Source organism: Chionomys nivalis, chromosome 7 (assembly GCF_950005125.1).
Source record: "Chionomys nivalis chromosome 7, mChiNiv1.1, whole genome shotgun sequence".
NCBI lineage: Eukaryota > Metazoa > Chordata > Mammalia > Rodentia > Cricetidae > Chionomys > Chionomys nivalis.
This window is the reverse complement of record NC_080092.1, coordinates 83,342,445-83,354,842: the sequence shown is the minus strand read 5'-3', so window position 1 is coordinate 83,354,842 and position 12,398 is coordinate 83,342,445. Positions and strand designations below refer to the sequence as shown.

Sequence of the window (12,398 nt, the reverse complement as noted above, 5' to 3'; positions counted from 1 at the left end):
TTCCTGTTGGTAAGTTCTTGCAACCCCCACATTCAGCGTGCCGCTTGATTGGGGCTTCAACCCACTGTTGGAGAAGCTTTGTAAATTCCTGTGACTTTCTACACAGATTTTGGTGTGAGGAGCTCTTGCCTGCCGTTTGTGGTGCAAGGGTTTCACCCCTCCCAGGGGCTGAGCCTCTGGCCTGTCTCCTTCCTTAAAATCCAGTCTCAGTTTAGTGACCTGGTCTGACTGCCTGCTGCCTGTTGGGAGGGGCTGTGGTTGTGGGGTAAGTTGGGAGCGCGTTCATCTAGCCTTCTTCTGTCCCTGCAGGTGTCATGTGAGCCTCCTTGCTAGCTGCTGCCTGAGTGGAAATGCTCTCAGTGGAGAGTGGGCTGGATCCTCGGGCTACCATCCAGGTATGTGGGCAAGATAGGGTCAAGGTGGGATGGGCTGTCCAGGGCCACCATTTCATCAGCTTTTACCTTTGAAAGATTCCAAAGCTATGGAGAAACCCTGTCTGGAAAAACCATAATAATAATAATTTCTTTAGGGTCTCATGTAGTAGCCTAGAATGGCCTTGAACTCACTTCATAGCACAGGATAAACTCCTGATTCTCCTGCCTTACCCTCCAAGGTGCTGGAATTTCTGGCATGTGTCACCATCTTCAGCTTCCATCTACTTTTCTTATTTTGAGTTAACTGAGGCAGTCAACAAGAAGCTACAGTCCGCAGGGAACTGCCTCTCCTCTCCTGGCCACTAGGGGGTCGGCTCTACCCATCTCCCTGTTGGCTTCCAGCCAGGCCTTTGCAGTTATCCTTCCTACCTGAGCCCTGGCTTCCTAGCAGGGGCTGCACAGACCCTGGAGGTGTATGTCTGGTTATCCCTGCTTTCCATGATACAGCACCTGGTTGGCACTCAGTTAGGAATAGTTTGTGCTTTTTATATAATCTAATAACATATTTGAAATAGTGTTTAAACTTCAACTCCAAGATTAAAATCTTTGCTTTAAAGGACACTATTCATAAAGTGTTGAGGGAGAGATGAAAAAGAGAAGGTCTTATCTCTGATAAAGGTCTAGTATCTAGAATATAGAGAGAACTACTTCAGCTCAGCAGTTAAAAGATAATCTTGGGATTGGGAAATGGCTATTCAGTTGTGTGTGCTGGCACGAAGCCCTAAGTTTGGAATTCTAGAACCCACATAAAAGCCAGTCCTGGCAGCCTATATCTATAATCCCAGTTGCGGGAGGGTAAGACCTGACAGATCCCCAGAGTTCATTGGCCAGGTAACCTATGAATTGGTGAGCTTAGGTTCAGTAAGAGACCTTGTCTATAAAAATAATGTGTAGAATGACTAAGACACTCAACATTGACTTCTTGCCTCCACACACAGACACATATACGCACACACACTACACATAAAAACAAGTTATACAGCAGACAAAGGATTTCTCCAAAGAAGATATACAAATGACCAGTAAGTACACAAAATAATGCTTATTACCGTTAGGCCCGGGGAAATATAAGGCAAAGCTATGGGAAGGTGCTACTTCACACCATGAGGGTAGCAGTCATCAGAAAGACAACAGCAAGTGCTAACAAAGCATGAAAAGTTGGCTCTCCTCTAGTTCTGGCAATTTAAAATCGTGGTTACTTTGGTAAACAGCTCAGTGTTTCATAGAAAACTTAAATGGAGCTTTTGGGTTGCTTTTTGTTCTTTTCTTTCTAGTGTTGGGGATGAAATACAGGATCTCACAAATGTAGGCAGTGCTCTACCCGAGCCACATCCCCAACCTGGCATAGGGAGCATAGGTTTTATGTGATGTAACAGTTTGGGATTTTCAGGCAGGTTTTACTATGCAGTTTAGGCTGCCCTCCGAACTCACAGGAAAGGCCTCAGCCTGTGTCAGGATTGCAAAGCTTGTGCTATGGGGCGAGCTCTATGGCTTATCAGTTCTAGACCTGGAATGTGGATACAAACATTCAGTAGCTCTGAAGTCAAAAAGTGGGAACAATCCAGGTATTGCTCTTCTTATAAATGGCCAAGTAAAGCATGGTATATCCATGCAGTTGGATATACTTGATGATAAAAAGAAATTAAATACCCATATGTGCTATAGAATAGATAAGCCTTGAAAACATGCCAAGTCAAAGAAGCCAGACTCAAAGTCATATGTTGGAAGTTTCCATTTCTTTGAAATGACTGGAATAGATAAATCTCTAGAGGCAGAAAATAGATTATCCTACAGCTACTCCACCCCATCCCCAGCCACCGATACATACTTTGCTTCAGTGGTGTTGAAATGCTCTAAAATTAGCTAATGGTAAAGGTTGCACAATTCTCTGAGAATACTAAAAACCACTGAACTTTATTTCCTTTTCCAAAACTTTCTACATTCTATTGACGTTAAATCTTCAGATCAAAGAAATTCAGTGAACTCTACAATAAATACAATAGAACCATTTGGGTTTTGTTTGTTTAGGACTACATTTATGATTTAACGTGATAATAAAAAAATAATGCTGGGGAGATTGTAGTTGGTTGTTTTCTTTACTCTTTTTACTCTTTGGGGCTCTTTGCTCTTTTGGGGGGCCTGCCACCCAGCTCCCAAATAAATCACATGGAGACTTATACTTCCTTATAAATTCCCAGCCTTAACTTGGCTTATTTCCTGCCAGCTTTTCTTATTATCCTGTCTACCTTTTGCCTCTGGGCTTTTTCCTTTTTTTACTTCTGTATATCTTACTTCACTCTCACTGTGTGGCTGACTGGGTGGCTGGGTCCTATAGTGTCCTCCCTGATTTGGAATGTTCCTCTATATGCTGTGAATATGTTTTATTACCATCGGTTAATGAAGAAGCTGATTTGTCCAATAGCCAGGCAGAATAGAGCCAGGTGAGTAATCCAAGCAGAGATACTGGGAGAAGAAAGGCGGAGTCAGAGAGATGCCCGCAGCTGCTGGAGAAGCAAATGTGAAATAACTCCACGGCCACGTAGCCATGCATAGTTTAATAGAGATGGGTTAAGTTGAGATGTAAGAACTAGTTAGTGTTAAGCCTGAGCCATTGGCCAGACAGCTTGTAGTCAATATTAAGCCTCAGAGTGGGTATTCAGGAACTGAAGAACAAGAGAGAAATCTCCAGTTACACCTCTCTCCTTTTCTTGTTCGTTCTCCTCTTTCCCAGATTTCTTCTTCTGTTTATATTCTCTGCCTGCCAGCCCCACCTATCCTTTGTCCTGCCTCACTATTGGCTGTTCAGCTCTTCACTAAACCATCAGGTGTTTTAGACAGGCAAAGAATCACAGCCTCACAGAGGTAAACAAATTCATCATAAACAAAGGCAACATATCTTTACATCATTAAACAAATGTTCCACAGCATAAACAAAACTAGCATACCTTAAAACAATATTCTACAACATTTCTCCCTTGTATAAATAAAAAATGAAAGATTTTAACGGGGCAGTGGTGACGCATGCCTTTAATCCCAGTGCTTGGGAGGCAGAGGCAAGCAGAGCTCTGTGAGTTCGAGGCCAGACTATTTCTAGGACAGACTCCAAAGCTACAGAGACATCTTGTCTCAAAAAACAAAAACAAAAGAAGAAAGGTTATAACTTAAACATAGTAAAACTGTATACAACAAAATAATTATCAAGTAAGAATTAATTTACAGTATTCAGTTCATTCGCATTTAGCAAATTCAGAGAAAATACATTACCTATCTTATCTTAGTGAAATCAAAATTTCATACCTGACCTATTTTCTTTCATAATTAAAGAAGACTGCAACTATAACTAGTCTTCACCTCCATCTAAGACCCCAGAAGAATTAATATTACCTAAGTAAACAGGAAGTTTATTGCAAGTGACTTCCAAGACTTTAGAAATGACAGAGACATATGGCTGCCTGGACCGTCACCCAGAGTTCCTCTGCAACATTGGGGCATCCATCTTCAGCCTACAGGCCAAGAGTATTTGCTTTGCTTTTCAGCAGAGCAAGAATTTTGAAGGCCCGTCCTGCTTTGTTTAACCAAATTCAGTAGTCTTTTTCCTGTGTCCTGCATGTCCAGTCCACACGCACATTTTCAGCACTCAAAGACAGAAGCAGTTTCTTTGCCCAGTGACTAACCTTGTCACAACGAAAGCAAACTCCATAAGGAGTTTTTTCAATGCCCATCATCCCTCAAGTAAATTGGCACTGCCAGGAGCAGATGTGTCTCGTCATGAGAAACCTTAGGTTAACAAAAAATTTTAAATCCCATATCTTTAGGTCATTGAAATGTTTGAAAACCATTCATCTGTCAAATGCATCTCTGTATGACCTAGAAAACATGCCTAACACTGTTATAAATGACTACTAACCTATGTTTCTTGATTATGATTACCCTAAATAGTTTATAATAATAACTTTCAAAAACTAGAATTTTACCTTACATTTTTAAATGAACTGCATAGGTACAATACCTTAAACAAGAGTAGAAACATATTTACAATATGTTGTAACAAAAATAACCTTAAATTTGTATCAATATATAAAAATCCTTTAAACAAGAATAGAAACATATATACAATATAATAAAATTTACTTTGAATTTCTATCAGTATGCAATACTGATAGAGTTCACGGCAGTGCAAAATATGAGATTAATTGTTGTGTTTTTATTCTATATTTATATATTCCCCTAGATATAACAGACATCCATGACCCACCAAATAACCAAAAGCCTCCAACAACCCAACTGGTGGGAATGTGGATGTTGTTTTCTCTAGACTGAAGGCATCTTTAGGGTCCCTGAGAACACTTGAGCTAATGACCGAGTCCTTGGAAGACCAGCTATAACCTTTGTTGATGGATTCACCTGTCAAGTTTCAAGCAGTCTCCCTTGATCAGACCAGATCCATATCAACCTGCAATGAATCCACAGCCTCTTGTTTCCTGTGAGAACACAAGCAAAACTGCTTCTCCAAAGCCTTTCTAATTTCCATTTGACAGATAACATTTTTTGACTTTTTAAAGTTAAGGCGTTCCTAAAGTATATGGACTGGTGTAGTTCCCACAACAACTCAAAACAAAACAAAACAAAAAAACAGAAGTTTGTAGTTTAAATGGGAGAATTTAATGTGAATTACAACTTGTTAATTAATTTTTTTTAAATTCAGCTTTCCAAAGAACACTTACTCTTTAGACCAAGTCAAAATAAAAGTGAACTGTTTATCTATAACGTAATACTTGCTACAAACCAATTTTTCTGCAATTGTGTCTAGTTCTTTGTCAAACACTAATATGACTTTAATAGACTCATAATTATGATTATATACATTTTATGCTAAATTTCCACAATCCTTGATGTGCATTTTGTAATGCATGCCTTCTATATATGTACCAGGCACAGTGGCAACTGTTGGGGACAGAAGGAGAAATGAAAACTCAATGTCTGCCCTCAAGCAATGGCCCCACTGGGCTTGATAGTTCAGATAGTCTCTGAGTGTGAGGCTAGTCTGGTTTACAAAGTGAGTTCCAAGACAGCCAGATCTACAGAAATCCTTTATCGAAAAAAACCATAATAATAGTATTAATAATAAAAACTCTGAATTTGGAGTTAGCCTGGTCTACAGAATGAGTTCCAGGAGAGCCAGGTCTATGGAAACCCTTTCTAAAAAAAAAAAAAAAATAATAATAAATAAATAAATAAATAAATAAATAAATAAATAAATGAATGAAAGAAGAAGCAGTGTCCCAGTGTTATTGGTCATGTAATATCATTTCCATTTAACTTAGGGAACTGAGGCTCAGAGAGGTTAAGCGAGGTGTCTGCAAACAGAGCTGGTACTGACGTAAGCCTTTGCCTGTAGGCCTGGGCTCTTAGCTGATATAATTAGGCTCCTATGGTCTTTTCCCCCACTGTGCTGGGGATCTAACCCTGGGCTTGCGTCTGCTAAGCATACTCTCTAGCACTGAGCCACACCCCTAGTCCTTTCTTGGTTTTTGCTCTAAAGAAATATTCTCTGCCTCCTGAGCTTGTCTCTGCAGAATGCCCCCGAGCTAACATAGCTATGACTACATGGATCTGGTATTTAAATACAAGGCTAAAGGTCCATTAAAAAGAAAAGGAAAAAAGATTTGGACGAGAGAGATGCTTCAGTGATTAAAAGCTCTTGTTTTTGCAGAGGTCCTGGGTTTGATTCCTAGTATCTACATGATGGATAGTTTACAACCATCTGTAACTCCAGTTTCAGGGGATTTGATACCCTCTTCTAACCTCAGACACCAAGCACATATGTGGTACACATATATTATACATATAAGCCAAACACTCATACATAAAATTAATAATTCTAATTTAAAAAAAACATGTATGAAACCGTTTCTCTGTTTTCTGGATCTTTACTTGCCACAGTAGCTAGCTTTGTAGCAGTCTCGGGTTATGTACATACGTGTGTTTGTGGTCACACGCATGGAAAAATAGGCCATGGGCTACATTCCAGAGACTCTGTATAGGATTTACCCCTAAAGTCTGCCATTGTCTTCGACACCTCTTAGGTCATCAAGAAGAAGCTGGTGGGATCCGTGAAAGCCCTGCAGAAGCAGTATGTGTCTCTGGACACAGTGGTCACCAGTGAAGACGGAGATGCCAACACCATGTGCAGTGCGCTGGAGGCCGTGTTTATCCACGGCCTGCATGCCAAGCACATCCGTGCCGAGGCCGGGGTGGGGAAGAGGAAGAAGCACACTCAGCAGAAGCCTCTGCCTCAGCCTGTTTTCTGGCCCCTCCTGAAGGCCGTCACCCACAAGTGAGAAACTCTGGAGAGGGTTGGCGTCAGTGAGCTTCAGAGTGCAGGGCACGCAACTCTCTTGAGGGAGGCAAAGTCAGACACCACAGTGTTGTAGTTTGGCGCTGTGAGGTAGGACTGGAGATGGATGGCCTTATAGGAAGGCTCATCTCCAGATCTGAGACGCTCTTCTCTCGTCTAGAGCCTGTGGCTGCTTCTCACCCGCACTGTCGACCTCTGACTACACTGAGCTGAGTCAGGTGCTCGCTGCCGAGTGGTGTGGCCGGAAAAGACTGAAATGCTCTCTGGTCCTTTTAACGGGGAGTTTGCTGACCTTGCCTTTGAGTGCTTGAGCTTCTATCTGCTAGACTAGTTTTTAAAAATTTTATGTATATGAGTATTTCCCTATAAACATGTCTACTCCGTGCATGTGCCTGGTGCAGGGCACACAGCCAAAGAAGGGTGCAAGATCCTCTGGAACTGGAGCTGGAGATGACCGAGCCACCATATGGGTGCTAGGAGTCAAACCTGGTTCTAAACCTTATAGTCATAATAAGTTGTGTCTGGCATTTAGGCAAGAAGCCAGATAGTGACTGAATATTCACTCCAAGGCCCTGTCTTTGACCTTGCTCTTGACTGCTTAGGCTCTAAGTTGGTAGGTAGCTGGCACTGCCTCCTCGGCGTATGAAATGCCACCTCAGCCTGAAGATGCCGTGTCAGTCTCTGGTTTGCATTTCCCTACCTGCTGCCGCTGCCCTGCCTTGGGTTTTTAGCTCTCTTCTGAGTAACAATGTTTTTTTTTTCTTTTTTAAATTTATGTATATATGCCACATGCATGTGGGTGCCCAGGAAATCCAGGAGAGGTGATCGGATTCCTGGAGCTGGAGTTATGAGTGCTTGTGAGCCAGGCAGTATATACTGGGAACTGAACTCGGGTCCTCTGGAGGTGTAGCAAGTGCCATCTGTCCAGCCCCGGACAACGCTTTTACAGCTGTCTCTCTGCATCTTGTTCAGTGTCTCATTGGTTCAGTTAGCCAGTCAACATGTACTGAGCTGCAGTTAGTTGGAGCTTAGCCACTGAGTCCAGAGGATGGTGGGTGCACTCCTGCACAGGACACTGGTAGCACGAGGGTTTATCTCAGACTGCAGCTTTGGGAACTGAGTTTCGTGCACCTAGGGTCCACTCTAATGTGTACTACTGTGGTCAGCTCACTTCCCTGTGCAGAACCACTTAGCTCCCAAGCAGTTCAGTAGGTCAAAGCCTTGAATGTGGGTCTGGCTAAGTTCTCCCAGGTGCTTTAGCTTAACAGCCAAGTAAGGGATCTTTTTCCCCCATAATGCCTGATCAGGTGACAGTCAAGGCCCCCTCTATTGCCTGGCTTTGTGACCTGCCAGCATCCTCCACCTATTGTGATGGGAACTCTCCCAGTCCCCTGATAGGTCTGCTGCTTTTCTGCCCATTATGTCTTCTCTAATAGTCCATTGTGATGAAAGTTTGTCCATCTTTCTTTCTGGAAATTCTTCAGGGCCTAACCCAGACAGTGCCCTTTCTAAGCAGAAGCGAGGGCCCAGCCTCCCACTCCACCAACAAAGGGACTGAACTCCATGTATTTCCTGTCCAGCGGCAGTAGCCTGGGGCTGAGAGCACAGCTCAGTAATAGAATGCTCGCTAAGCACACGCAAGGCCCTGGATTTATTCCCCAGGCTTTAGGGGTTGGGAGCTTAGCAAATATGTCCTGGCTTAGTAGAGGACATCTGGTAGCTGTAACTCAACAGCTCAGCTTTTCTGAATTCCCTGAGTTGTTACCCCAGAATTTGTTCTATTTAAGTGTGTTTATGTTTGCAGTACTTACCACTGGTTCTTGCTAAGCAGTGACTTAAAACCGTGTCTCTGAGAATCGATCTGCTCTGTCCCTCTCCAGACACATCATCTCAGAGTTGGAACACCTGGTCTTCATCAACACAGATGTGGGCCGCTGTCGGGCCTGGCTGCGGCTGGCCCTCAATGATGGTCTGATGGAGTGTTATCTGAAATTGCTCCTGCAGGAGCCCGCACGGTTGTGTGAGTACTATCAGCCCACAGCCCTGCTGCGGGATGCCGAAGAGGGCGAGTTCCTCCTGAGCTTCCTGCAGGGACTGACATCCTTGTCCTTTGAACTCTCCTACAAGTCGGCCATCTTAAATGAGTGGACACTCACCCCATTGTCTCTTTCTGGGCTCTGTCCCCTCTCTGAACTCGAACCTCTCACTACCTCTGGGGCAGAATTACAACGGAAGGAGTCTCTGGATTCAATTTCCCATTCCTCAGGCTCTGAGGACATCGAAGTCCAACACTCTGGCCACAAGATCCACAGGAACAGGAAGCTCACTGCCTCTTCCCTCAGCCTGGACACGGCCAGTTCATCCCAGCTGTCCTGCAGCCTAAACTCCGACAGCTGCCTGCTCCAAGAGAATGGCGCCAAGAGTCCCGACCATTCTGAGGAGCCCATGTCCTACGACTCAGATCTGGGCCCAGCAAATGCTGATGACTCTGACAGGTCTCTGCAAGAGTGAGTAACCCTGCAGCCATTGCTCTGCCGCTGTGCATGGGCTTGTCGCTGGACGCTGTGGGGTGTAAGGAAGTCAGGAGACAGGCCTCTCAGTGTAACTGAGGAATAGCTCAGTGGGGAGATCAAATTGCTTTGGTTTTTTGAAATGTCTTCCCTCTGTAGTCCAGGCTACAGTACCAGGGTCTCCTGAGTGCTGGCATTAGAGGTGTGAGCCACCACTCCCAGCTAGAGAGTAGATTTAGAACTCAGAGTTGGACTTTGACCTTTCTGAGGTGCATATAAAATATGTCTTTTTCCTCTAGAGGGAATAACAGTTCCCTCTAAATGCTGATAGTTCAGAGTGATCCCCAACTCCCAGCAAATACAGTGGAGTGGAGTGTGTAGGCTGTGCCCTTCGGAACACCTGGCAGACACAGAACCTGAGACAAATGGGGACGGGTGAGTGTGAAGAGCGTGTAGAAGCCTCTTAACTCACTCCGCTAAAGTGCTAGACACACTCTCTGCCGCTGAGCTGCATCCATCCCCAGTGCCAGACACCCTCACACCCCGCGCAGGGCAGGGAGTCAAACCAGGCCTTACATGAGCTAGGCAAGCTCTCTACCCCTGAACTATACCCCCAGACCCCAAAGCTTTTTTGGTTTTATTTAATTTTGTTTATTTTTGTGAGACAGAGTCTCATACTATAGCCCAGGCTGGCCTTGAACTCTGCTTCTACCTCCTGAGAGCATATGCTTCCAAGTTCCTAAATGTATCTGTAACAGAAACATTGTTTTTACTTTATTATTTTTTAAGTTTTCTTCCTGTTTCTTCCATGGCCTACAAAAGGTAGTGCGTGTGTGTTGCTGGTGTGTCAGAGCCTCTTCCTTCTCCTCTCATGTCTGTTGTTCCACTCAGTGGGCATTGAGTTCCGTCAGCTCCCAGAAGCTGGTTTGCAGTTTCCGCAAATACTGTCTGCTAACACTCTGCCAGGAGTGTCCCACGACCTCTCAGTCCCACCAATGGAAAGGACTGAAAAGGTTACGGGTATTCGTAACTTTCTGTTGAGTTCAAGTCTGTGTTCCATCCACTCCTGTCTAGGACCTTTTCACTACTACTGTACACCTTACAGCCTTGGTTCAGGCCCTTCCAGGTTGCCACCTGGCATAGGATCGACTCAGACCCAGTGATATGTGGGCAGGGCTCACAAAGACCTGGTGTCCAGGCCTGCTCCACAATTTGCAAGTCAAGTAATATAAGTCAAATCGCTGACTCTTTCTGGGCCGTTTCTCCATCTTTAAAACAGAGATTTCTCATAGAGTAGTCTGAGCCAAATCATTGCCTGTGTAGTAAACATATGCAAGGAGTTAAAAAAAAAAAAAAACCTGCCAACAGGATCACTCCCTGGTGTGGGGAAGGGGAAGGTTTCTATTGTAAATAAAAGAGAGACAATACCAAGAGGCATCTGAAAGAAATCAGAGCAGAGAGAGAAAGCAGTCGACTGAACATGGCAGCAGACTGGACACGGCCAGCGCCATCTATCTGTGAGAGAAGGGAGAACAGCAGAGACAGAAAACAGAGAGGATAGCAGCAGCAGAGAGAACCTTGCCCTTAGAGCGGACAAATGGGCATCTGGGAGGAGGAAAACCTGGGCGGGTGAGAAGATCTGGGATGCTAGTGTGGACTTCGGAATGGAATGTATGGTATGTACTTGTGATGCTGAGGGAGCCTGGAGGCCAGTATGTGCTTTGCTATGCAGCTACAGGTTTATGTCAGTGGATCTGTATGTCCCTTCTGCCAGAGGCAAGGAAATGACTCCTTATGGTAGAGGAAACTGGGTTCACAAGTTGCTGAGGAATGCTGGCTTTTTTCTTTTTTTTTTGGAGACAGGATTTCTCTGTGTAGCTTTGGAGCCTGTCCTGGAACTCTGTAGACCGGGCTCATCTCAAACTCACAGAGATCTACCTATCTCTGCCTCCCAAGTGCTGGGATTTAAAAGTGTGCTGACTTTTTTCTAACCACCAGAAATCCTCCCATAGTCTAGGTTGAGCTCATTTCTGGACCAGCTTTTAGAGTTTGTGGGATTAGAGTTTTCTTTAGACCTGACAGCAGTTGCTCCTGTGAAAATGGCAGACTCCAGAGGCAGAGTAGAGTCCATGAGATAGCGATTTCAGATGTCAGATGAGGAGTTTAGATTGAGCACATTGGGGAGAAACCCCAAGGAGCCATCTCTGCCTTGAGACATGCTGGGGTGGGGGTGATCTAACGTTACTCGCTCAGGCCTTCTCTTTGTCATGCTCCTTACCTTTATCTCTCATGAGTCTCAAGACTGGAAAGTTCCAGCATAAGGTCTTTGAGTCAGTGGCTATCCACCCTGTCTGGGAATCATTGACGTGGTTCTTATGGGGAAACTCTAAAAGAACTGAGGGTCAGGATGTATAGATGAGCACCAGACAATGATGTGAGTAACTGGAGCCTTGACCACACCGAGGCAATGCAGGTCAGTGCTGTCATTCTCAGAGCCAGGCCTCAGAGTTACCCTCTGGGGGAGGGGAGTATGCTACACCCTCATGTAGAGGTCAGAGGGCAACTTTCTGGAGTTAATTCTTTCCTTCCACCATGTGAGTTTAGCAGATCAAAATCAGGTCCTCAGGCTTCACAGTAGGTGTTTCTGCTTGCTGAGCTGTCTCCCTGGCCCAGCATTTTTCTTTTTAAACATGGGATCTTACCATATATCCTAGTCTGGTCCTGAACTCTTGATCTACCAGAGCTGGGCTCACAGAAAAGCACCACCACACTTGGCGTGATATTAGCCTGTAAACTGCAGGGATTAGCATTTCTAGATCCTCAGCAGCACTTCGGTTGAGTTTGTTCTTTATGATTCTTGAATATTTAAGTTAATTAGGCATAAATATCCTGTCCTTAATGTTTCAGCTCTTAAAACATCTGCAGGTTGAACAAAGTACAAAACATGACTTCAAAATAAACCTTTCTCATTTTCTCTAAGGGTTCTGTTTGCAGAGAGTAAATTGTGGCTTGCCCTGTGGGCAGAGGGCTGAACGTTCTTTGGGTCTGGACTATGATTATGGAGGGTTGTGGACTCAGGCGCTGGACTGCTTGGGC

At 44.4% G+C, this 12,398-nt stretch overlaps 1 protein-coding gene across 2 annotated transcripts in view; it reads left to right on the top strand.

Annotated features, from left to right (window-relative positions):
- Plekhm1 (pleckstrin homology and RUN domain containing M1) overlaps positions 1–12,398 on the top strand; it is a 51,451-nt gene that overhangs the window by 7,952 nt on the left and 31,101 nt on the right. The window contains exons 2-4 of one of the 2 annotated variants that reach the window (XM_057774634.1): positions 310–395; positions 6,521–6,771; positions 8,673–9,287. In XM_057774634.1, the coding sequence (XP_057630617.1) occupies positions 351–395; positions 6,521–6,771; positions 8,673–9,287 (911 nt within the window). In that variant the 5' untranslated portion in view covers positions 310–350. Of the gene's footprint in view, positions 1–309; positions 396–6,520; positions 6,772–8,672; positions 9,300–12,398 lie in introns of both variants that reach the window. The other variant, XM_057774633.1, reaches the window with a different exon arrangement.